This window comes from Meleagris gallopavo, chromosome Z (assembly GCF_905368555.1).
Source record: "Meleagris gallopavo chromosome Z, MGAL_WU_HG_1.1, whole genome shotgun sequence".
Taxonomy (NCBI): Eukaryota; Metazoa; Chordata; class Aves; order Galliformes; family Phasianidae; genus Meleagris; species Meleagris gallopavo.
The window spans coordinates 47,317,583-47,341,894 of NC_139435.1; the positions used below are offsets into that span (position 1 = coordinate 47,317,583).

At 56.2% G+C, this 24,312-nt stretch overlaps 6 protein-coding genes across 6 annotated transcripts in view; all 6 read left to right on the plus strand.

Annotated features, from left to right (window-relative positions):
* Positions 1 to 6,917, plus strand: part of LOC146542251 (uncharacterized) — a 128,303-nt gene extending 121,386 nt beyond the window's left edge. The window contains 5 exon segments of the mRNA XM_085213450.1: positions 4,919 to 5,098; positions 5,369 to 5,460; positions 5,548 to 5,649; positions 5,910 to 6,034; positions 6,215 to 6,917. Coding sequence (XP_085069576.1) covers positions 4,919 to 5,098; positions 5,369 to 5,460; positions 5,548 to 5,649; positions 5,910 to 6,034; positions 6,215 to 6,917 — 1,202 coding nt within the window.
* The window catches only part of LOC146542249 (E3 ubiquitin-protein ligase PHF7-like), a 415,537-nt gene extending 407,436 nt beyond the window's left edge, over positions 1 to 8,101 (plus strand). Inside the window, exon 10 of the mRNA XM_085214079.1 lies at positions 7,437 to 8,101. Within this exon, the coding sequence (XP_085070205.1) occupies positions 7,437 to 8,101 (665 nt within the window). The remainder of the gene's footprint in view (positions 1 to 7,436) is intronic.
* Positions 8,102 to 12,734: 4,633 nt separating this feature from the next.
* LOC109364947 (uncharacterized) lies at positions 12,735 to 14,606 on the plus strand. The gene is made up of 5 exons (XM_085214080.1): positions 12,735 to 12,786; positions 13,058 to 13,149; positions 13,237 to 13,338; positions 13,599 to 13,723; positions 13,904 to 14,606. Exons 1-5 carry the CDS (start codon positions 12,735 to 12,737, stop codon positions 14,604 to 14,606), a joined length of 1,074 nt encoding a protein of 357 aa, XP_085070206.1.
* A 170-nt stretch (positions 14,607 to 14,776) lies between these two features.
* LOC146542252 (uncharacterized) lies at positions 14,777 to 15,790 on the plus strand (the record flags this gene model as incomplete). Its single annotated transcript, XM_085213686.1, has 1 exon — positions 14,777 to 15,790. A coding segment is annotated over one exon (1,014 nt), but the record flags the coding sequence as incomplete, so codon positions are not given.
* Positions 15,791 to 20,423: 4,633 nt separating this feature from the next.
* LOC104916557 (uncharacterized) lies at positions 20,424 to 22,295 on the plus strand. The gene is made up of 5 exons (XM_085214081.1): positions 20,424 to 20,475; positions 20,747 to 20,838; positions 20,926 to 21,027; positions 21,288 to 21,412; positions 21,593 to 22,295. Exons 1-5 carry the CDS (start codon positions 20,424 to 20,426, stop codon positions 22,293 to 22,295), a joined length of 1,074 nt encoding a protein of 357 aa, XP_085070207.1.
* Positions 22,296 to 22,465: 170 nt separating this feature from the next.
* Positions 22,466 to 23,479, plus strand: LOC146542253 (uncharacterized; the record flags this gene model as incomplete). Its single annotated transcript, XM_085213700.1, has 1 exon — positions 22,466 to 23,479. A coding segment is annotated over one exon (1,014 nt), but the record flags the coding sequence as incomplete, so codon positions are not given.
* Between the last annotated feature and the right edge of the window lie 833 nt (positions 23,480 to 24,312).

The window sequence follows — 24,312 nt, forward strand, 5'->3', positions numbered from 1 at the left end:
CGTATAAAACTGAAAAGTTCTCTGGAAACAACCCTGAAGGACTTCACATAATTAGCTTGAATCCATTCTTTAGTAAAAATGAAAATAATAAGTATAATAAAATAAAACAAATATAATTTAATAAAATAATAAATAATAAAACCATTCTGTTAAGAGATTTTGGCATTGATATAACATAGTCCCTTAAAAGTTCAGAAGGGATATTGTAGTGGCTACAAATATAACCAACGTTCAACTAATTCAACTCATATTCGCCCTGTAAGACAACACAAATACACAATTTTTAGAACCAGGAAGATTCTGGATTGTAATGAAACATGACCGACAAAAAGCAAATTATCTACCACTGTGAAACAAGAGCATGGACAAATGATGAATTTTAGGGAGGTTGCAGGTGGTCTCACACATTTCCCCACAGATATTATTCAGGCTTGACAGAATATACCTTGACTCTATGTACCTAAAAAGCTTTGTGGTTGAAACCTAAGCAAACTTCCTCAGCAGTCTGATAACAGCTTTACCTAATAATCTGAATTCAACTCTCCTTCTCTTTTTCAAACTTATTAGTTCTTTTCTTACTCAACAGAGACATAGAACATAACTCATTTCTCTTTCTTTTTCAGGAGCTTTTAATATACATGAAATTCATTACATTTCACCTCCACCTTTTCTTAGAAATGCTCTTTCAAGAGTTCAATGATTTCCTTTTTTCTCTTCCAGACTCCTACTAGTTGGTTTCATATTTTTACTAACGGCAGCACTCAAAATAAGAAATACAGTCCCAGTGAGGTCTTCATAGTTATGAGTACAATGTATAGATTCATTTATGTGATCTATAATCTTTAATAAAAGACAGATAAAAAGTTTTTTGCTGCTTTTTTTTTAAAGGCCTTGCTTAATAGGAACAGTAAAAATAAAGGAAATCAGCACAGCATTCAAAACTTTTCACAGAAACATTTCTGGTGAGCTATTGATATGTTCCTCCCCCTTGCATATTGTTAAATTTAAAGCTAAACTGATTTTATCGTCCTCTGTTCCACAAAAAACTGCACAGTAAACTTTTCTGTTTTTTATCTGTAAGAAAGAACTTACCTACACAGTCAGCAGCAACTAAATGTTTTCTCTCTTTTTCCATCATGTTTTGTCTATTTTAACCTTTTACTTAGAGATTAGTCTCCATGATTATATCCTATTTATCTTTAAGGAAGTTGCATATGTGAAGAACATTACAAAACGTAGAGGTTTCACAGCACATACATTTTCAACCATTTGAAATTAAATTTAATTTACTTAGAAGATAAAAGTATGCATTCCGAAATAAAAGGGACTGTGGCTGTGATCTTTATAGTTTTTACTAAGAGGTAGACTTCTGATTATTCTTCTGAATTGTGATGTGTAAATGAAGCTATGCAATTTGCAGATACCCAATGAAATAATACAGTAAATACTCCTATTTTTATATAATCAAGAATGTAGCTAAGGTGACTGTGAATGAGTGACAGTGACAATTTTTTGATCACAATCACACCCTATACTTAGTAAAATGTCTCAGACACTGCCTGCTAGAGAAAACTCAGAACACTTCTTATTAAAATTTGTCATAGGATTGTTAACATAAAAATTCTGAGAGACACTCAATACGTGTGGTTAGTTTTGCATTTAGGCTGTATGTTGACTAAAGCACACTAATAGCCACCATGACTAAATCAGTGTCAGACTGAGGGCTGGAAAGAAGATCTACTGTATTGACTGCAGCAACTTATTCCATGAAAACAGGAAGCTGACATTTAATAGAAAAGCTGTTTTATTAAAAGCCACTTTTGTTTTTCCTCTGAAAGAACCAAAACATTTGAAGGCTATGTAGGGTATTACCAAACTCATTTCAACTTTTACTATACCTTTTTCTCCTTCAAGTTTGAAGCATACAGAAAGCACTTGCCAGGTCTACAAATTAAAAAGGTCTGATAACTCTAAACAAAAATACACACACTGCAGATTCAGTGGTTACTTCACTGTGTAATGCACATTTCAAAAATAAAAATAAAAAAATCATGAGGAGTACATATAGTTGTAGAGATATGCTCTTCTCTTTTTTTTTTTTTAGTACTTGCTAGTCACCATTTGGTTATTTTTTCTCCCATGCATCTTCTAAAGACATTATCTCAAAATATAATTCATGCTTCATCCTTTCATGCCATTATTTGCAAACTTACTGTTTTGCAAAAATCTGTTTGATAAAGTTGAGATTTGAATTCACTAATCTTTCTCCTTTATTAGTCCAATAAGGATGTCCTTACTGATAATTTTTACATCTCAGCTAAGAGTCCTTCTAGTTCTCCCAGCCTATTACATGGCTGGGAATAATCAGAATATTTAAAGACAAAACCCTCTTCTGGAAAGCCTTTTTTCAGTAAAAATAATAAGAATACTTTTGTCCAAAGGAGAAATGGAAAGTCAGAGATTATCAGAGGGTCCCAATGAGATGCACCCTCAAGTCCTGAGGGAACTGGCTGTTGTTCAAGCCACTCTTGATATCTGAAAGGTCATGGCAGTCAGGTGAGGTCCCTGGTGACTGGAAAAAAGACAGTATCATACTCACTTTTAAGAAGTGTAGAAAGGATGATTCAGAGAACTACTGACCTGCCAGCCTAACCTCTGTGGCGTAGCTTTCTCCTGGAAGCTATGCTAAGGCACACAGAACAGAGGGAGATAATATGGGATAACTATAATGGCTTCACCAACTGCAAGTCCTGCCTGACCAATCTTGCCGCGTTTTATGATGGTGTAACTGCATGAGTGGACAACGGAAGAGCCACTGATCATCCATCTGAATTTCAGCAAGGCCTCTGACATAATCCCCCATAACATCCTTCTCTCACATTGGAAGGATAAAGATATGGATTTGATGGATGAAAAACTGGTTGCAAGATCATGGTGGTCAATGGCTTTATGTTCAGATGGAGATCAGTGATGAATAGTGTTCCTCAGGATCAGCGTTCTGGGATCAGAGTTCTGTAACACCTTCATCAGTTATATCAACTGTGTGATTAAATGTACCCTCAGCAGTTTGCAGATGACAACAAGTTGTGTAGTACAATCAACACTGTATCAGATTTGCAGCCACAAGTCTCTGTAGACTGTAAGCATTCGCTGAAAAACTATGACAATGTATTTCCTTTATTGTCTTTCCTAACCATCTCCTAGTTGCTCCTCTAAGGGATGAAATAATAATACCTTCAGTGGACAAGAAAAATCAAAGATAACTTTTTTAGTAGCACTCAAAGTTTTATAGATTTATAAAATATTCTGCTGCATTTCTTTCTTTTTTCTTTTGATTGGAGAGTTCTATATTATTTGGCTTATCCATGAATGGAAACATTTAGTCATTCTTTTTCATATTTTTTTAACTTTTCAGCTTTTTCTATAATTTTTTTTGAGACAAGAGACAAGAAATCGAGGTATATTCAAGTTGCAGGCCAACCACAGATTTCTCTAATGTTCTGTGATTCTCTTTTGCTCTTCTCCTTTCCTAATAAATCTTAGCAATAGATTTGTCTTTGTTTCTACCACTAAATCACAATAGCTATCTTTTTGTATGTCAAACAATGTGTTTTTCACCATTCACATTTCTTTGCATCAACAATAAATTGCCAGCTGCTTCGCGACCGGTCACACTGTTTTACAAGGTCTTCCTTCTCACACCACCCTTGAATAACTCAGTGTAAATACAAAACTTTTTTCCTCACTGCTCATCTCCTTTGGCATATAATTTATGAAAAGATTTAAAATCTTCCAGTTCAGAGGTCTGCAGAAGTCAGACGACTCCCTCTGCTGAAAGAAGTGACAGAAGAGATTTCTGGAGTCTGCTGAGGATTGCTTCCTCATCCAGGTACTAGACGGACTGACCCGAGCTGAAGCCCTGCTGGACCTGGTGCTCACCAATGCAGAGGTGATAGATAGTTTTGAATCACAGGATCCTGGTATGGCTTGGGTTGGAAGGGACATTAAAGTCTATCTAAAGTTCCAAACTCCTGCAGTGTGTTGGTTGTCACCCACTAGATCAGGCTGCCTGAAGCCCTATCCACTGAGGCCTTGAGCATCTCCACAGAGGGCGGCTCTCTAGTCGTGGGGGCTCTCCCATCAGTGTTGACCTGACTTTCATGAAGAAGCTGACTCTCATGGTCAGGCTGGATGAGCAGGGATGCGCCAGTGTGACTCCAGGACTGCAGGCTTGGACAAGGGACAGCTCCTCTCCTGTCTCTGGCATGGTGACCATTGCCAGCAGGTCAAAGAAAGCAAACCAGAGTCAGAAGTTTTACTGACTCATTTTATACACAGGCTTGAAGGGAATTGTGCCCTGCCTATGCCACTTTGCCTCTGGGAACCGTACAGGGGTTGAGACTTAGATGTGTGAAGACACGGATAGGAAAGGATCATAAAGCCCACCCAACCCCAAGTGCCTGCCATGGGAGCGCTGCCAGCCAGCAGGCCAGGTTGGAGCAGGGCCCTGTCCAACCCGGCCTGGAGCGCCTGCAGGGATGCGCACCCGCAGCTTCTCTGGGCAGCTGTGCCAGGGCCTCACAGCCCTCTGAGTGAGGAATTCCCTCTCACAGTTCACCAGATCTCCTCTTTTCTCAGCTCAAAACCTTGTCCTGTCACCATCAGACCGTGGAAAGTCACTCAGAACACACACTAGAAATGCTGGTTGACGCGCAGACCCTTTATTAGACTCTCTGCTGCGATGTCCAAGCACGGGCACGGCGCAAAAGGCCTGAGGGAGGCCATCCTTGCTCCCTGCTGATGGCAGCACCGGGCTCCTCGCCCTGCGCTGCCCACAGGAGCCGCCGCCCTCCCGCATGGGTGCCGCGCCCTCAGCCCTCAGTGAGGGGGCGACCGTGATGTCACCGTGATGTCACAGTGGTGGCCATTGTGACCCGCGGGGCCGGGAGCAGAGCAAAGGCTGCCGGGCTGGGGCTGTGCTCATTGCGGCCTGGTGAGGCGCGGAGAGAGGAGGGACTCTCTTGACTCTCTTGTTTCTCGCCGTCAATGCCGATCATGTCCGAACAGAAGGAGGAGGCCCCCAACTCTGGGGAACCAGGTGAGAGCCCCGTGTCCCTGCGTGCGGCTCCCCACTGCCGGGCAGAGAGCAGCTGGGGTCTGCCTGCGGCTGGGAGGGGTGGGAGGGGCGGGCAGGGGCTCCCCAGCGCCGCGGGCAGGCAGGGCCCCTCTGCTCCTTGGCCAGGGGGCGAGCTTGGGCTCCGGCTGCCCGCTCGTGCTGCTGGGCCTCTGCAATGCCCTCCACCCCCTCCAGCCCTGACCCCGCCAGGTGCTCACCACTGCTCACGGTTGCTCTCTCCTTCCTCTCCAGTGTGCGTGCTGTGCCGCAGGGCACAGGTCAACCCGGACATCTGCGGGCGGACATTTGCCAACGGTGGGCTCTGTGCCCACGAATTCTGCTTGGTGAGTTCCCTCAAGGGCTAGGGCTCCTGCCAGGGACGTTCCCTTCCTTGCTGGCCTCACGAGATCCCGCTCTTTTCTCTCCTACAGTTCTTTGCCGATGGCCTTTTGGAGTGGAGATGCCCAATGGGGGGAATTTTTGGCTTCTCCATTGGTGCCGTCCAGCGCACCATCCAGCAGGCAGACCAGAAGGTGAGGACGTGAACGGAACGGGGAGCTTGGTGCCGGCAGAGGCTTGCACCAAAGTTTTGCCTGGGCCTATAGAAAGCGATCGCGGCCCTTCCAACCGGCTCCGGGACAGAGTCCCACCACAGCAGACGAGCCTCATCTGCCAGGCCGCTCCGCAGAGTGTGAGGCAGCGGTGCCCACACCCTGAGCCCTGCCTGGAGAAGTGGGGCCAGGCGCGGAGGCCCCGAGCCCACCGCTGACGGGGCCCGCTCTGCTCTTTTCAGCACTGCTTTGTCTGCGGCGGGAGGGGAGCTACCATCAGCTGCGCGGAGACAGGCTGTGAGCGCAGCTTCCATCTGCCCTGCACCGAGGACGGGCAGTGCATCACCCAATACTTTGGGCAGCACAGGTAAGGGCTGTCAGCAGCAGCCAAGCTGCCGTTCCTCCCTGTCCCTCCCAGGGAGGAACCCGCAGCGACACCTCCCAGCATCCTGCCAGAGCCAGAGCCCAGGCCTGGTGCTCTTTCCTGGTCCTCTGCGCTCCTCACAGCACTTCTCACCACGCCCGTCCCTTCTGTCCTCCTGTGCAGGTCCTTCTGCTGGGAGCATCGCCCTCAGCAGGCAGCGGAGGCAGCTCCGTCGCAGAACACCGTCTGCGTCATCTGCCTGGAGCCCGTGGGGGACAGCACGTCCTACCACACCATGGTGTGCCCCGTGTGCAAACAGGCCTGGTTCCACCGGGCCTGCATCAGGGTAGGAGCCCTCCCCTCGCCCCGCGGGCACGGCTGGTGCTCAGCAGCAGCCAGCCCCGCTCACGCTCACGCTCACGCTTGTGCTTCTCCCGCAGAAACACGCCCTGCACGCTGCCACCATGCGTTTCTTCTGCCCCGTCTGCGGAGGCAAAAGGCGATTTCGATCCCAAATGACCACGCTGGGGATCCAAATTCCAATCAGGTTGGTGTCCTTCTGCCCGGCTCTGCAGACGCTCAGGCACAGGTGCTGTGCCTGCCCACGAACTGCCCCGGCAGGCCCAGCCCCTTGCCATCCTGCAAGCATCGGTCTCAGCTTCACGGAGCAGCTGGGAATGAGCTCAAGGGGGATGAACGGGGGTGCCCTGGATCTGCCTCACACCTGGGGCACCGGGGACTCATCTCGTTCCCTCTCTTCTCTGGCAGGCGACCATCTTGGTGGGACGACGCAGCATACCAGTCGCTGCGAGAAAGGCACAGGCGCTGCGATGCCAGCATGTGCCTTTACCGAGGAGGCAGGGAGAGGGCACAGGAAAAGGGGTGAGTGACCTCCGCAGTCCTCTGGGGCTCTGCGAGGGATCTCAGCCTCACCATAAGCTGGGGAGAGCAAGGGCTGAGCACCAGAGCCGTGCCGGCTGCTCCCTGCCTTGGCTTGCTTTGTCCTCACAGCCACAACCTGTTTGCTTCCGCAGGCTCTGGCAGCTGCTGCTCTGCAGGTCCTGTGGCTCAGAAGGCACGCACTGGTGCTGCTCCTTCTGGGCCATGCGCGGAAACGGCTGGGAGTGCGACACCTGCGCTGGTGCGGGCACCGGTAAGAGGCAAAGAGCCGTGTGCCGCGGGACTGGGGCCAGGCAAGGCCTGGCAGCGGGTGCTCAGGGCAGCCTTGCCACGGTCTCTCTGCCCCATGAGGGATGGCAGCCTGTCCTGCCGTGGGGATGCATCCTGCTGACCTTCTTGTCTCTCCTTACAGCATCCCGCCCCAACTCCGATCCTGCCAGCCCCAGCACTTCCTGCCAAATGGTACAGGGGCCATCCCACAGCTTTCCGGCGCCTGGAAACACCAGTTCTGGCCCCACCAGCCAGGAAGCAACAGGCCCATCCTGCAGCTCCCAGCTGCCCGAGCTCAGTGTGCAGCCCAGAGTGCCTGCAACAGAGCAGAGGGCAACCCACCCAAGCCCATCTGAGGAGCAGGACACCCCTCAGCAGCGCCGAGGACGTGGTGGGAGGAGACGGGCACCAGCTGCAGGTGCTGAGACCGGCGCCCAGAGCCCCAGCAGACGGGGGACCGCGCGGTCCTCCAGAACCTCCTCGGCACCTGCGCCCACACAGCGTGCCAGGCAGCGGGGGACCGGCCGCACAAGAAGCCGCTCCCCGCTGCAAGGTCGGGCCTCAGGCTCCCACAGTCAGCCCCGAAGGCGTCATGCTGGGAGCCATACAACAACAGCCCAAGGTGCTCCACGCAGCACCCGCACCTCGGCCACACCAGCAGCACCGAGGTCCTCGAGGGCTTCCCCTCTGCCTGCACGCACCAGACAATCCAGGCAACGAGGGCGGGCCCGCACTCGAAGCCGATCCCCAGTGGGGCGTCGCGCTTCAACTTCCCGCAGCCGGCCCCGACGAGACCGTGGCAGCCGGTCCAGGCAGCGGGGGCCAGCCCGGGCACGAAGCCGCTCCCGGGCAAACCATCAGGGAAGGCGTCCCCACAGCCAGTCCCGAAGACGGCGCTGATGCCGCCGCGTCCCATCCCCACGTGACGGCTGTGGTCCCAAGCGGCAAAGAAAATCAACTTTGAAAAGAGTCCACCTATGCTGCCTTCATCCTTCGGTGGACCAGCCCAGACACAAAGCCACTCCCGGTTCCAGCATCAGAGAAGACATCCCCACAACCAGTCCCAAAGACAGCGCGGAATCAGCCATGTCCCATCCTGGCGTGATGGTTGTGGTTCCAAGTGGCAAAAAAAATAAACCTTAAATATACTTCCCACATGTTGGCTTCAGTCTTCTCTGCTTGTCCTGTGGTGGGCAGTGTTAGGAGCTGAGACCACGGGGTTGTCTTCTCCCCAGCACCTTCCCAGAGGTTGCCGTGGACTTATCCTTACATCTATCTGTGTCTGTGACGGGGGACAGCATGCCCGCAGGCCCAATGGCCTGGAAAAAAGGGGGCGGGGACGGAGGCGGATTGACGGTTTATAGGCCAGTTCAGCCCGTTTCTGTGACTAACGGGCACGGGGGACCCACAGACCCACATCCTGGGAAAGGGGAAACGGGAGAAGGCTGGAAGGGTAGGGAAATGGGAAATGGGCCTAAGAACAAAACAGCGACAGCGATCTGAGGAGAAAAGTCAATTTCCTAAATATGGTTTTGGAATGCAAGATAACACAATCTAATACTTCACATAATCTTTGACTGCCGAGGTTAGCTGCCTCAGAGCCGTCCCGGACAGAATTGCAGCGACTCATTGCAGGGTACGGGGGGGTTTTGGTCAGTTCCTTTACCAGGGGAACCCCGAGCCAACAGAGCAGCCCAACGGTTCTCGGGAGAGTGGCTGATATGGTGTCAGCATTGCCAGGGTAATGGAACTGCATCCACGCCCCTTGCCTTAGGAGAAGCTTATGGGAGGGCCTCAATGCATGGCTGCCCGCCAGGTGCAGTGAGGAGAAGGCAGCACGTGCGCAGCAGCCACAGCATACTGCAGCAGCAGGTGTGGTAGCTTGTGCAGGACGGCGCAGAAGTACTGTCCCTCCTAGCTCCGGAGACCAGCTTACCTACTGGCAGTAGGTACTGTCTCTCCAAGACCACGGATTTACCACGGCCTCCACCAGGCAATGAGCGTGCCCCGCAAAGACTGTGGTGACCCAGATGGATGCCATGCCCAAGAATGTGGCTGTTCAGGCCTCCGGCTGCAGGGAGTGCCTGAGCCTGCTGATGCCGGGGAGTGTGAGGGTGAGCAGGTGGAAGACTGGAAGACCTGCTCAGCATGGTGGCAGAGCTCAAGGAGGAGGTGCAGAGGTTAAGGACCATCAGGGAGCGAGAGCAAGAGATTGACTGGTGGAGTAATTCCCAGGCATGCCTGAGAGGAAGGCGCCAGGGAGACACCCCCCAGAAAGTGGGGGATGGACCCCATGTCCTGTCACTGTCGGGCAGAGAGCGGGGTCCTGAGAGGCAGGGAGAACTGCAAGACAGTCCCAGCTCGGCATCGTGGGCGAGGCACTGTAAATTGAAGGGGATGTGAGAGAGGAGGCCCAGGAAGCTTTGCCTAAGACAGTGCCAAGGGCGAGGCAGTAGACTCTGCGTCTCCAGACTGCCTCTGCTAAGACAGACAGAAGGGTTATTGTTGGTGATTCCCTCCTCATGGGAACGGAAGGCCCCATATGTACACCGGACCCGACTGACCCACGGAGGTGTGCCGCCTCCTTGGGGCCCAGGTCCAGGACACAGCTAGAAAACTCCCAGATCTGGTTCATCCCTCTGATTGCTACCCATTACTGATAGGTCAGGCAAGCAGCCATGAAGTAGCTCAAAGAAGCCTGCAAACCCTCAAAAAAGACTTCAGGGCTTTAGGGCGGTTGGTCGCGGGAGTGGAGCACAGCTGATATTTGCTTCTATCCTTTCTGGGGTGGTGAGGGACACGGAGTGGGATAAGCGGCTGAGAGGCTGGTGCCGCCACAGGGACTTTGGGCTTTTCGACCATGGGGCGATTTACTCAGCACCCGGTCTAATGGCTGCAGGCCTGTGTCATTTGTCTCTAAGAAGGAAATGGACCCTAGCCCAAGAGCTAGCGGGGCTCATTGAGAGGGCTTGCAACTAGGTAGGAAGCGGGAAGGGGATGCAGTGAGGCTCGCTAGGGTAGAGCAAGTAGTCTGGAGTTTTATACCAGGTCCGATGGGGGAAGAGAGCCAAGTGAGGCAGGACAAAGGAACACTTAGGATTGCTGTCGCGCCAGGAGATTGCGGGGAAAAACCTCCAAACTGTCCCGTAGGATGCGGTAGGATCTTCTGGGAACTCCACAGAGGAGGTAATTTTGCCGACTCCCTGTCCAAAACCTTCTCATGTCCCTCTAGGAAGCAGTGGGGGAGAACTTCAAACTTCTTTTGGAGGTTTGATGGAGGGCTTTTTAGAAAGGTAGTGTGCCAGAAAGCCCAGCTGAAGTGCCTCTCCACCAATGCACGCAGCATGGGAAATAAGCAGGAGGAGCTGGAAGCCATGATGTGCTTGGAAAATAACGATCTGGTTGCTATCAGGGAAACGTGGTGGGACGAATCTCACGACTGGCGTACTGTGATTCAGGGCTACAGGCTCTTCAGAAGGGATAGACAGCGTAGGAGGGGAGGGGGTGTTGTCCTCTACGTTAGGAAGTGGACAGACTGCGAAGAGCTGTGTCTGAGTAACAGCCATGACCAGGCTGAGAGCTGTCATGGAGTTATCTCCCGATCTGTGTTTGTGACAGGGGCTGCAGCCCCCCCCCCAAAAAAAAGGGAAAGGATAAAAAAGAAAGTGTTGAAGGTTTACGGCCGCTCGGCCCGGCCTCGTGACTAATGAGGCAGCAGACTTGCGGGCAAGGGTAGGGAGATAGTAGATGGGCCTAACAGAGAAAAAAACCAGAGCAACCAGAACGATCTGACAAAGAACATTAGTTTGCTAAATCCAATAAAATCAAACACAATGAGAGTGTCCAAAGCTGAAGCCTTACGCTACAGATTGCAGAGGGAACCACGTGCTTCTCTGCTGCAAAACCGAGAGAATCCACGAGAGGGAGAGAGGCCGGTGTCCTGCCACTTTCTTGCTCTGCACCATCAGTCCTCTGGGGAATGCCACTCCTCCCCTTCCCTCCGAGAACCAAAATGCCCCAAAAAGACAGTCCACAGAACCAGAACATTAACTCTTTAACTCCCACTGCTTTCCACAGTGCTACGATGTGGAATACTGACAAGAAAAATCACAAAACCACAACAGGAGCTTAGGGGTGAAAATCAGGGATCGGTCCAGTAAAGGGCATCGAGTGGTTGGGGTCTGCTACAAGCCACCCGATCAGGGGAAGCCTGTTGACGAGGCCTTCTTGCGTCAGCTGCAGGAGGTGTTGCGCTCGCGGGCTCCTGTCCTGATGGGGGATTCAACCAGCCAGATATCTGCCGGGATAGCAGCACGGCAGGTGGCAGACGATTCAGGAGATTTCTGGAGTCTGCTGAGGATTGCTTCCTCATCCAGGTACTAGACGGACTGACCCGAGCTGAAGCCCTGCTGGACCTGGTGCTCACCAATGCAGAGGTGATAGATAGTTTTGAATCACAGGATCCTGGTATGGCTTGGGTTGGAAGGGACATTAAAGTCTATCTAAAGTTCCAAACTCCTGCAGTGTGTTGGTTGTCACCCACTAGATCAGGCTGCCTGAAGCCCTATCCACTGAGGCCTTGAGCATCTCCACAGAGGGCGGCTCTCTAGTCGTGGGGGCTCTCCCATCAGTGTTGACCTGACTTTCATGAAGAAGCTGACTCTCATGGTCAGGCTGGATGAGCAGGGATGCGCCAGTGTGACTCCAGGACTGCAGGCTTGGACAAGGGACAGCTCCTCTCCTGTCTCTGGCATGGTGACCATTGCCAGCAGGTCAAAGAAAGCAAACCAGAGTCAGAAGTTTTACTGACTCATTTTATACACAGGCTTGAAGGGAATTGTGCCCTGCCTATGCCACTTTGCCTCTGGGAACCGTACAGGGGTTGAGACTTAGATGTGTGAAGACACGGATAGGAAAGGATCATAAAGCTCACCCAACCCCAAGTGCCTGCCATGGGAGCGCTGCCAGCCAGCAGGCCAGGTTGGAGCAGGGCCCTGTCCAACCCGGCCTGGAGCGCCTGCAGGGATGCGCACCCGCAGCTTCTCTGGGCAGCTGTGCCAGGGCCTCACAGCCCTCTGAGTGAGGAATTCCCTCTCACAGTTCACCAGATCTCCTCTTTTCTCAGCTCAAAACCTTGTCCTGTCACCATCAGACCGTGGAAAGTCACTCAGAACACACACTAGAAATGCTGGTTGACGCGCAGACCCTTTATTAGACTCTCTGCTGCGATGTCCAAGCACGGGCACGGCGCAAAAGGCCTGAGGGAGGCCATCCTTGCTCCCTGCTGATGGCAGCACCGGGCTCCTCGCCCTGCGCTGCCCACAGGAGCCGCCGCCCTCCCGCATGGGTGCCGCGCCCTCAGCCCTCAGTGAGGGGGCGACCGTGATGTCACCGTGATGTCACAGTGGTGGCCATTGTGACCCGCGGGGCCGGGAGCAGAACAAAGGCTGCCGGGCTGGGGCTGTGCTCATTGCGGCCTGGTGAGGCGCGGAGAGAGGAGGGACTCTCTTGACTCTCTTGTTTCTCGCCGTCAATGCCGATCATGTCCGAACAGAAGGAGGAGGCCCCCAACTCTGGGGAACCAGGTGAGAGCCCCGTGTCCCTGCGTGCGGCTCCCCACTGCTGGGCAGAGAGCAGCTGGGGGTCTGCCTGCGGCTGGGAGGGGTGGGAGGGGCGGGCAGGGGCTCCCCAGCGCCGCGGGCAGGCAGGGCCCCTCTGCTCCTTGGCCAGGGGGCGAGCTTGGGCTCCGGCTGCCCGCTCGTGCTGCTGGGCCTCTGCAATGCCCTCCACCCCCTCCAGCCCTGACCCCGCCAGGTGCTCACCACTGCTCACGGTTGCTCTCTCCTTCCTCTCCAGTGTGCATGCTGTGCCGCAGGGCACAGGTCAACCCGGACATCTGCGGGCGGACATTTGCCAACGGTGGGCTCTGTGCCCACGAATTCTGCTTGGTGAGTTCCCTCAAGGGCTAGGGCTCCTGCCAGGGACGTTCCCTTCCTTGCTGGCCTCACGAGATCCCGCTCTTTTCTCTCCTACAGTTCTTTGCCGATGGCCTTTTGGAGTGGAGATGCCCAATGGGGGGAATTTTTGGCTTCTCCATTGGTGCCGTCCAGCGCACCATCCAGCAGGCAGACCAGAAGGTGAGGACGTGAACGGAACGGGGAGCTTGGTGCCGGCAGAGGCTTGCACCAAAGTTTTGCCTGGGCCTATAGAAAGCGATCGCGGCCCTTCCAACCGGCTCCGGGACAGAGTCCCACCACAGCAGACGAGCCTCATCTGCCAGGCCGCTCCGCAGAGTGTGAGGCAGCGGTGCCCACACCCTGCGCCCTGCCTGGAGAAGTGGGGCCAGGCGCGGAGGCCCCGAGCCCACCGCTGACGGGGCCCGCTCTGCTCTTTTCAGCACTGCTTTGTCTGCGGCGGGAGGGGAGCTACCATCAGCTGCGCGGAGACAGGCTGTGAGCGCAGCTTCCATCTGCCCTGCACCGAGGACGGGCAGTGCATCACCCAATACTTTGGGCAGCACAGGTAAGGGCTGTCAGCAGCAGCCAAGCTGCCGTTCCTCCCTGTCCCTCCCAGGGAGGAACCCGCAGCGACACCTCCCAGCATCCTGCCAGAGCCAGAGCCCAGGCCTGGCGCTCTTTCCTGGTCCTCTGCGCTCCTCACAGCACTTCTCACCACGCCCGTCCCTTCTGTCCTCCTGTGCAGGTCCTTCTGCTGGGAGCATCGCCCTCAGCAGGCAGTGGAGGCAGCTCCGTCGCAGAACACCGTCTGCGTCATCTGCCTGGAGCCCGTGGGGGACAGCACGTCCTACCACACCATGGTGTGCCCCGTGTGCAAACAGGCCTGGTTCCACCGGGCCTGCATCAGGGTAGGAGCCCTCCCCTCGCCCCGCGGGCACGGCTGGTGCTCAGCAGCAGCCAGCCCCGCTCACGCTCACGCTCACGCTTGTGCTTCTCCCGCAGAAACACGCCCTGCACGCTGCCACCATGCGTTTCTTCTGCCCCGTCTGCGGAGGCAAAAGGCGATTTCGATCCCAAATGACCACGCTGGGGATCCAAATTCCAATCAGGTTGGTGTCCTTCTGCCCGGCTCTGCAGACGCTCAGGCACAGGTGCTGTGCCTGCCCACGAACTGCCCCGGCAGGCCCAGCCCCTTGCCATCCTGCAAGCATCGGTCTCAGCTTCACGGAGCAGCTGGGAATGAGCTCAAGGGGGATGAACGGGGGTGCCCTGGATCTGCCTCACACCTGGGGCACCGGGGACTCATCTCGTTCCCTCTCTTCTCTGGCAGGCGACCATCTTGGTGGGACGACGCAGCATACCAGTCGCTGCGAGAAAGGCACAGGCGCTGCGATGCCAGCATGTGCCTTTACCGAGGAGGCAGGGAGAGGGCACAGGAAAAGGGGTGAGTGACCTCCGCAGTCCTCTGGGGCTCTGCGAGGGATCTCAGCCTCACCATAAGCTGGGGAGAGCAAGGGCTGAGCACCAGAGCCGTGCCGGCTGCTCCCTGCCTTGGCTTGCTTTGTCCTCACAGCCACAACCTGTTTGCTTCCGCAGGCTCTGGCAGCTGCTGCTCTGCAGGTCCTGTGGCTCAGAAGGCACGCACTGGTGCTGCTCCTTCTGGGCCATGCGCGGAAACGGCTGGGAGTGCGACACCTGCGCTGGTGCGGGCACCGGTAAGAGGCAAAGAGCCGTGTGCCGCGGGACTGGGGCCAGGCAAGGCCTGGCAGCGGGTGCTCAGGGCAGCCTTGCCACGGTCTCTCTGCCCCATGAGGGATGGCAGCCTGTCCTGCCGTGGGGATGCATCCTGCTGACCTTCTTGTCTCTCCTTACAGCATCCCGCCCCAACTCCGATCCTGCCAGCCCCAGCACTTCCTGCCAAATGGTACAGGGGCCATCCCACAGCTTTCCGGCGCCTGGAAACACCAGTTCTGGCCCCACCAGCCAGGAAGCAACAGGCCCATCCTGCAGCTCCCAGCTGCCCGAGCTCAGTGTGCAGCCCAGAGTGCCTGCAACAGAGCAGAGGGCAACCCACCCAAGCCCATCTGAGGAGCAGGACACCCCTCAGCAGCGCCGAGGACGTGGTGGGAGGAGACGGGCACCAGCTGCAGGTGCTGAGACCGGCGCCCAGAGCCCCAGCAGACGGGGGACCACGCGGTCCTCCAGAACCTCCTCGGCACCTGCGCCCACACAGCGTGCCAGGCAGCGGGGGACCGGCCGCACAAGAAGCCGCTCCCCGCTGCAAGGTCGGGCCTCAGGCTCCCACAGTCAGCCCCGAAGGCGTCATGCTGGGAGCCATACAACAACAGCCCAAGGTGCTCCACGCAGCACCCGCACCTCGGCCACACCAGCAGCACCGAGGTCCTCGAGGGCTTCCCCTCTGCCTGCACGCACCAGACAATCCAGGCAACGAGGGCGGGCCCGCACTCGAAGCCGATCCCCAGTGGGGCGTCGCGCTTCAACTTCCCGCAGCCGGCCCCGACGAGACCGTGGCAGCCGGTCCAGGCAGCGGGGGCCAGCCCGGGCACGAAGCCGCTCCCGGGCAAACCATCAGGGAAGGCGTCCCCACAGCCAGTCCCGAAGACGGCGCTGATGCCGCCGCGTCCCATCCCCACGTGACGGCTGTGGTCCCAAGCGGCAAAGAAAATCAACTTTGAAAAGAGTCCACCTATGCTGCCTTCATCCTTCGGTGGACCAGCCCAGACACAAAGCCACTCCCGGTTCCAGCATCAGAGAAGACATCCCCACAACCAGTCCCAAAGACAGCGCGGAATCAGCCATGTCCCATCCTGGCGTGATGGTTGTGGTTCCAAGTGGCAAAAAAAATAAACCTTAAATATACTTCCCACATGTTGGCTTCAGTCTTCTCTGCTTGTCCTGTGGTGGGCAGTGTTAGGAGCTGAGACCACGGGGTTGTCTTCTCCCCAGCACCTTCCCAGAGGTTGCCGTGGACTTATCCTTACATCTATCTGTGTCTGTGACGGGGGACAGCATGCCCGCAGGCCCAATGGCCTGGAAAAAAGGGGGCGGGGACGGAGGCGGATTGACGGTTTATAGGCCAGTTCAGCCCGTTTCTGTGACTAACGGGCACGGGGGACCCACAGACCCACATCCTGGGAAAGGGGAAACGGGAGAAGGCTGGAAGGGTAGGGAAATGGGAAATGGGCCTAAGAACAAAACAGCGACAGCGATCTGAGGAGAAAAGTCAATTTCCTAAATATGGTTTTGGAATGCAAGATAACACAATCTAATACTTCACATAATCTTTGACTGCCGAGGTTAGCTGCCTCAGAGCCGTCCCGGACAGAATTGCAGCGACTCATTGCAGGGTACGGGGGGGTTTTGGTCAGTTCCTTTACCAGGGGAACCCCGAGCCAACAGAGCAGCCCAACGGTTCTCGGGAGAGTGGCTGATATGGTGTCAGCATTGCCAGGGTAATGGAACTGCATCCACGCCCCTTGCCTTAGGAGAAGCTTATGGGAGGGCCTCAATGCATGGCTGCCCGCCAGGTGCAGTGAGGAGAAGGCAGCACGTGCGCAGCAGCCACAGCATACTGCAGCAGCAGGTGTGGTAGCTTGTGCAGGACGGCGCAGAAGTACTGTCCCTCCTAGCTCCGGAGACCAGCTTACCTACTGGCAGTAGGTACTGTCTCTCCAAGACCACGGATTTACCACGGCCTCCACCAGGCAATGAGCGTGCCCCGCAAAGACTGTGGTGACCCAGATGGATGCCATGCCCAAGAATGTGGCTGTTCAGGCCTCCGGCTGCAGGGAGTGCCTGAGCCTGCTGATGCCGGGGAGTGTGAGGGTGAGCAGGTGGAAGACTGGAAGACCTGCTCAGCATGGTGGCAGAGCTCAAGGAGGAGGTGCAGAGGTTAAGGACCATCAGGGAGCGAGAGCAAGAGATTGACTGGTGGAGTAATTCCCAGGCATGCCTGAGAGGAAGGCGCCAGGGAGACACCCCCCAGAAAGTGGGGGATGGACCCCATGTCCTGTCACTGTCGGGCAGAGAGCGGGGTCCTGAGAGGCAGGGAGAACTGCAAGACAGTCCCAGCTCGGCATCGTGGGCGAGGCACTGTAAATTGAAGGGGATGTGAGAGAGGAGGCCCAGGAAGCTTTGCCTAAGACAGTGCCAAGGGCGAGGCAGTAGACTCTGCGTCTCCAGACTGCCTCTGCTAAGACAGACAGAAGGGTTATTGTTGGTGATTCCCTCCTCATGGGAACGGAAGGCCCCATATGTACACCGGACCCGACTGACCCACGGAGGTGTGCCGCCTCCTTGGGGCCCAGGTCCAGGACACAGCTAGAAAACTCCCAGATCTGGTTCATCCCTCTGATTGCTACCCATTACTGATAGGTCAGGCAAGCAGCCATGAAGTAGCTCAAAGAAGCCTGCAAACCCTCAAAAAAGACTTCAGGGCTTTAGGGCGGTTGGTCGCGGGAGTGGAGCACAGCTGATATTTGCTTCTATCCTTTCTGGGGTGGTGAGGGACACGGAGCGGGATAAGCGGCTGAGAGGCTGGTGCCGCCACAGGGACTTTGGGCTTTTCGACCATGGGGCGATTTACTCAGCACCCGGTCTAATGGCTGCAGGCCTGTGTCATTTGTCTCTAAGAAGGAAATGGACCCTAGCCCAAGAGCTAGCGGGGCTCATTGAGAGGGCTTGCAACTAGGTAGGAAGCGGGAAGGGGATGCAGTGAGGCTCGCTAGGGTAGAGCAAGTAGTCTGGAGTTTTATACCAGGTCCGATGGGGGAAGAGAGCCAAGTGAGGCAGGACAAAGGAACACTTAGGATTGCTGTCGCGCCAGGAGATTGCGGGGAAAAACCTCCAAACTGTCCCGTAGGATGCGGTAGGATCTTCTGGGAACTCCACAGAGGAGGTAATTTTGCCGACTCCCTGTCCAAAACCTTCTCATGTCCCTCTAGGAAGCAGTGGGGGAGAACTTCAAACTTCTTTTGGAGGTTTGATGGAGGGCTTTTTAGAAAGGTAGTGTGCCAGAAAGCCCAGCTGAAGTGCCTCTCCACCAATGCACGCAGCATGGGAAATAAGCAGGAGGAGCTGGAAGCCATGATGTGCTTGGAAAATAACGATCTGGTTGCTATCAGGGAAACGTGGTGGGACGAATCTCACGACTGGCGTACTGTGATTCAGGGCTACAGGCTCTTCAGAAGGGATAGACAGCGTAGGAGGGGAGGGGGTGTTGTCCTCTACGTTAGGAAGTGGACAGACTGCGAAGAGCTGTGTCTGAGTAACAGCCATGACCAGGCTGAGAGCTGTCATGGAGTTATCTCCCGATCTGTGTTTGTGACAGGGGCTGCAGCCCCCCCCCAAAAAAAAGGGGAAAGGATAAAAAAGAAAGTGTTGAAGGTTTACGGCCGCTCGGCCCGGCCTCGTGACTAATGAGGCAGCAGACTTGCGGGCAAGGGTAGGGAGATAGTAGATGGGCCTAACAGAGAAAAAAACCAGAGCAACCAGAACGATCTGACAAAGAACATTAGTTTGCTAAATCCAATAAAATCAAACACAATGAGAGTGTCCAAAGCTGAAGCCTTACGCTACAGATTGCAGAGGGAACCACGTGCTTCTCTGCTGCAAAACCGAGAGAATCCACGAGAGGGAGAGAGGCCGGTGTCCTGCCACTTTCTTGCTCTGCACCATCAGTCCTCTGGGGAATGCCACTCCTCCCCTTCCCTCCGAGAACCAAAATGCCCCAAAAAGACAGTCCACAGAACCAGAACATTAACTCTTTAACTCCCACTGCTTTCCACAGTGCTACGATGTGGAATACTGACAAGAAAAATCACAAAACCACAACAGGAGCTTAGGGGTGAAAATCAGGGATCGGTCCAGTAAAGGGCATCGAGTGGTTGGGGTCTGCTACAAGCCACCCGATCAGGGGAAGCCTGTTGACGAGGCCTTCTTGCGTCAGCTGCAGGAGGTGTTGCGCTCGCGGGCTCCTGTCCTGATGGGGGATTCAACCAGCCAGATATCTGCCGGGATAGCAGCACGGCAGGTGGCAGACGATTCAGGAGATTTCTGGAGTCTGCTGAGGATTGCTTCCTCATCCAGGTACTAGACGGACTGACCCGAGCTGAAGCCCTGCTGGACCTGGTGCTCACCAATGCAGAGGTGATAGATAGTTTTGAATCACAGGATCCTGGTATGGCTTGGGTTGGAAGGGACATTAAAGTCTATCTAAAGTTCCAAACTCCTGCAGTGTGTTGGTTGTCACCCACTAGATCAGGCTGCCTGAAGCCCTATCCACTGAGGCCTTGAGCATCTCCACAGAGGGCGGCTCTCTAGTCGTGGGGGCTCTCCCATCAGTGTTGACCTGACTTTCATGAAGAAGCTGACTCTCATGGTCAGGCTGGATGAGCAGGGATGCGCCAGTGTGACTCCAGGACTGCAGGCTTGGACAAGGGACAGCTCCTCTCCTGTCTCTGGCATGGTGACCATTGCCAGCAGGTCAAAGAAAGCAAACCAGAGTCAGAAGTTTTACTGACTCATTTTATACACAGGCTTGAAGGGAATTGTGCCCTGCCTATGCCACTTTGCCTCTGGGAACCGTACAGGGGTTGAGACTTAGATGTGTGAAGACACGGATAGGAAAGGATCATAAAGCCCACCCAACCCCAAGTGCCTGCCATGGGAGCGCTGCCAGCCAGCAGGCCAGGTTGGAGCAGGGCCCTGTCCAACCCGGCCTGGAGCGCCTGCAGGGATGCGCACCCGCAGCTTCTCTGGGCAGCTGTGCCAGGGCCTCACAGCCCTCTGAGTGAGGAATTCCCTCTCACAGTTCACCAGATCTCCTCTTTTCTCAGCTCAAAACCTTGTCCTGTCACCATCAGACCGTGGAAAGTCACTCAGAACACACACTAGAAATGCTGGTTGACGCGCAGACCCTTTATTAGACTCTCTGCTGCGATGTCCAAGCACGGGCACGGCGCAAAAGGCCTGAGGGAGGCCATCCTTGCTCCCTGCTGATGGCAGCACCGGGCTCCTCGCCCTGTGCTGCCCACAGGAGCCGCCGCCCTCCCGCATGGGTGCCGCGCCCTCAGCCCTCAGTGAGGGGGCGACCGTGATGTCACCGTGATGTCACAGTGGTGGCCATTGTGACCCGCGGGGCCGGGAGCAGAGCAAAGGCTGCCGGGCTGGGGCTGTGCTCATTGCGGCCTGGTGAGGCGCGGAGAGAGGAGGGACTCTCTTGACTCTCTTGTTTCTCGCCGTCAATGCCGATCATGTCCGAACAGAAGGAGGAGGCCCCCAACTCTGGGGAACCAGGTGAGAGCCCCGTGTCCCTGCGTGCGGCTCCCCACTGCTGGGCAGAGAGCAGCTGGGGGTCTGCCTGCGGCTGGGAGGGGTGGGAGGGGCGGGCAGGGGCTCCCCAGCGCCGCGGGCAGGCAGGGCCCCTCTGCTCCTTGGCCAGGGGGCGAGCTTGGGCTCCGGCTGCCCGCTGGTGCTGCTGGGCCTCTGCAATGCCCTCCACCCCCTCCAGCCCTGACCCCGCCAGGTGCTCACCACTGCTCACGGTTGCTCTCTCCTTCCTCTCCAGTGTGCATGCTGTGCCGCAGGGCACAGGTCAACCCGGACATCTGCGGGCGGACATTTGCCAACGGTGGGCTCTGTGCCCACGAATTCTGCTTGGTGAGTTCCCTCAAGGGCTAGGGCTCCTGCCAGGGACGTTCCCTTCCTTGCTGGCCTCACGAGATCCCGCTCTTTTCTCTCCTACAGTTCTTTGCCGATGGCCTTTTGGAGTGGAGATGCCCAATGGGGGGAATTTTTGGCTTCTCCATTGGTGCCGTCCAGCGCACCATCCAGCAGGCAGACCAGAAGGTGAGGACGTGAACGGAACGGGGAGCTTGGTGCCGGCAGAGGCTTGCACCAAAGTTTTGCCTGGGCCTATAGAAAGCGATCGCGGCCCTTCCAACCGGCTCCGGGACAGAGTCCCACCACAGCAGACGAGCCTCATCTGCCAGGCCGCTCCGCAGAGTGTGAGGCAGCGGTGCCCACACCCTGCGCCCTGCCTGGAGAAGTGGGGCCAGGCGCGGAGGCCCCGAGCCCACCGCTGACGGGGCCCGCTCTGCTCTTTTCAGCACTGCTTTGTCTGCGGCGGGAGGGGAGCTACCATCAGCTGCGCGGAGACAGGCTGTGAGCGCAGCTTCCATCTGCCCTGCACCGAGGACGGGCAGTGCATCACCCAATACTTTGGGCAGCACAGGTAAGGGCTGTCAGCAGCAGCCAAGCTGCCGTTCCTCCCTGTCCCTCCCAGGGAGGAACCCGCAGCGACACCTCCCAGCATCCTGCCAGAGCCAGAGCCCAGGCCTGGCGCTCTTTCCTGGTCCTCTGCGCTCCTCACAGCACTTCTCACCACGCCCGTCCCTTCTGTCCTCCTGTGCAGGTCCTTCTGCTGGGAGCATCGCCCTCAGCAGGCAGCGGAGGCAGCTCCGTCGCAGAACACCGTCTGCGTCATCTGCCTGGAGCCCGTGGGGGACAGCACGTCCTACCACACCATGGTGTGCCCCGTGTGCAAACAGGCCTGGTTCCACCGGGCCTGCATCAGGGTAGGAGCCCTCCCCTCGCCCCGCGGGCACGGCTGGTGCTCAGCAGCAGCCAGCCCCGCTCACGCTCATGCTCACGCTTGTGCTTCTCCCGTAGAAACACGCCCTGCACGCTGCCACCATGCGTTTCTTCTGCCCCGTCTGCGGAGGCAAAAGGCGATTTCGATCCCAAATGACCACGCTGGGGATCCAAATTCCAATCAGGTTGGTGTCCTTCTGCCCGGCTCTGCAGACGCTCAGGCACAGGTGCTGTGCCTGCCCACGAACTGCCCCGGCAGGCCCAGCCCCTTGCCATCCTGCAAGCATCGGTCTCAGCTTCACGGAGCAGCTGGGAATGAGCTCAAGGGGGATGAACGGGGGTGCCCTGGATCTGCCTCACACCTGGGGCACCGGGGACTCATCTCGTTCCCTCTCTTCTCTGGCAGGCGACCATCTTGGTGGGACGACGCAGCATACCAGTCGCTGCGAGAAAGGCACAGGCGCTGCGATGCCAGCATGTGCCTTTACCGAGGAGGCAGGGAGAGGGCACAGGAAAAGGGGTGAGTGACCTCCGCAGTCCTCTGGGGCTCTGCGAGGGATCTCAGCCTCACCATAAGCTGGGGGGAGCAAGGGCTGAGCACCAGAGCCGTGCCGGCTGCTCCCTGCCTTGGCTTGCTTTGTCCTCACAGCCACAACCTGTTTGCTTCCGCAGGCTCTGGCAGCTGCTGCTCTGCAGGTCCTGTGGCTCAGAAGGCACGCACTGGTGCTGCTCCTTCTGGGCCATGCGCGGAAACGGCTGGGAGTGCGACACCTGCGCTGGTGCGGGCACCGGTAAGAGGCAAAGAGCCGTGTGCCGCGGGACTGGGGCCAGGCAAGGCCTGGCAGCGGGTGCTCAGGGCAGCCTTGCCACGGTCTCTCTGCCCCATGAGGGATGGCAGCCTGTCCTGCCGTGGGGATGCATCCTGCTGACCTTCTTGTCTCTCCTTACAGCATCCCGCCCCAACTCCGATCCTGCCAGCCCCAGCACTTCCTGCCAAATGGTACAGGGGCCATCCCACAGCTTTCCGGCGCCTGGAAACACCAGTTCTGGCCCCACCAGCCAGGAAGCAACAGGCCCATCCTGCAGCTCCCAGCTGCCCGAGCTCAGTGTGCAGCCCAGAGTGCCTGCAACAGAGCAGAGGGCAACCCACCCAAGCCCATCTGAGGAGCAGGACACCCCTCAGCAGCGCCGAGGACGTGGTGGGAGGAGACGGGCACCAGCTGCAGGTGCTGAGACCGGCGCCCAGAGCCCCAGCAGACGGGGGACCGCGCGGTCCTCCAGAACCTCCTCGGCACCTGCGCCCACACAGCGTGCCAGGCAGCGGGGGACCGGCCGCACAAGAAGCCGCTCCCCGCTGCAAGGTCGGGCCTCAGGCTCCCACAGTCAGCCCCGAAGGCGTCATGCTGGGAGCCATACAACAACAGCCCAAGGTGCTCCACGCAGCACCCGCACCTCGGCCACACCAGCAGCACCGAGGTCCTCGAGGGCTTCCCCTCTGCCTGCACGCACCAGACAATCCAGGCAACGAGGGCGGGCCCGCACTCGAAGCCGATCCCCAGTGGGGCGTCGCGCTTCAACTTCCCGCAGCCGGCCCCGACGAGACCGTGGCAGCCGGTCCAGGCAGCGGGGGCCAGCCCGGGCACGAAGCCGCTCCCGGGCAAACCATCAGGGAAGGCGTCCCCACAGCCAGTCCCGAAGACGGCGCTGATGCCGCCGCGTCCCATCCCCACGTGACGGCTGTGGTCCCAAGCGGCAAAGAAAATCAACTTTGAAAAGAGTCCACCTATGCTGCCTTCATCCTTCGGTGGACCAGCCCAGACACAAAGCCACTCCCGGTTCCAGCATCAGAGAAGACATCCCCACAACCAGTCCCAAAGACAGCGCGGAATCAGCCATGTCCCATCCTGGCGTGATGGTTGTGGTTCCAAGTGGCAAAAAAAAATAACCTTAAATATACTTCCCACATGTTGGCTTCAGTCTTCTCTGCTTGTCCTGTGGTGGGCAGTGTTAGGAGCTGAGACCACGGGGTTGTCTTCTCCCCAGCACCTTCCCAGAGGTTGCCGTGGACTTATCCTTACATCTATCTGTGTCTGTGACGGGGGACAGCATGCCCGCAGGCCCAATGGCCTGGAAAAAAGGGGGCGGGGACGGAGGCGGATTGACGGTTTATAGGCCAGTTCAGCCCGTTTCTGTGACTAACGGGCACGGGGGACCCACAGACCCCAAACCTGGGAAAGGGGAAAAGGGAGAAGGCTGGAAGGGGAGGGAAATGGGAAATGGGCCTAAGAACAAAACAGCGACAGCGATCTGAGGGGAAAAGTCAATTTCCTAAATATGGTTTTGGAATGCAAGATAACACAATCTAATACTTTACATAAACTTTGACTGCCGAGGTTAGCTGCCTCAGAGCCGTCCCGGACAGAATTGCAGGGACTCATTGCAGGGTACGGGGGGGTTTTGGTCAGTTCCTTTACCAGGGGAACCCCCAGCCAACAAAGCAGCCCAAAGGTTCTCGGGGGAGTGGCCGATATGGTGTCAGCT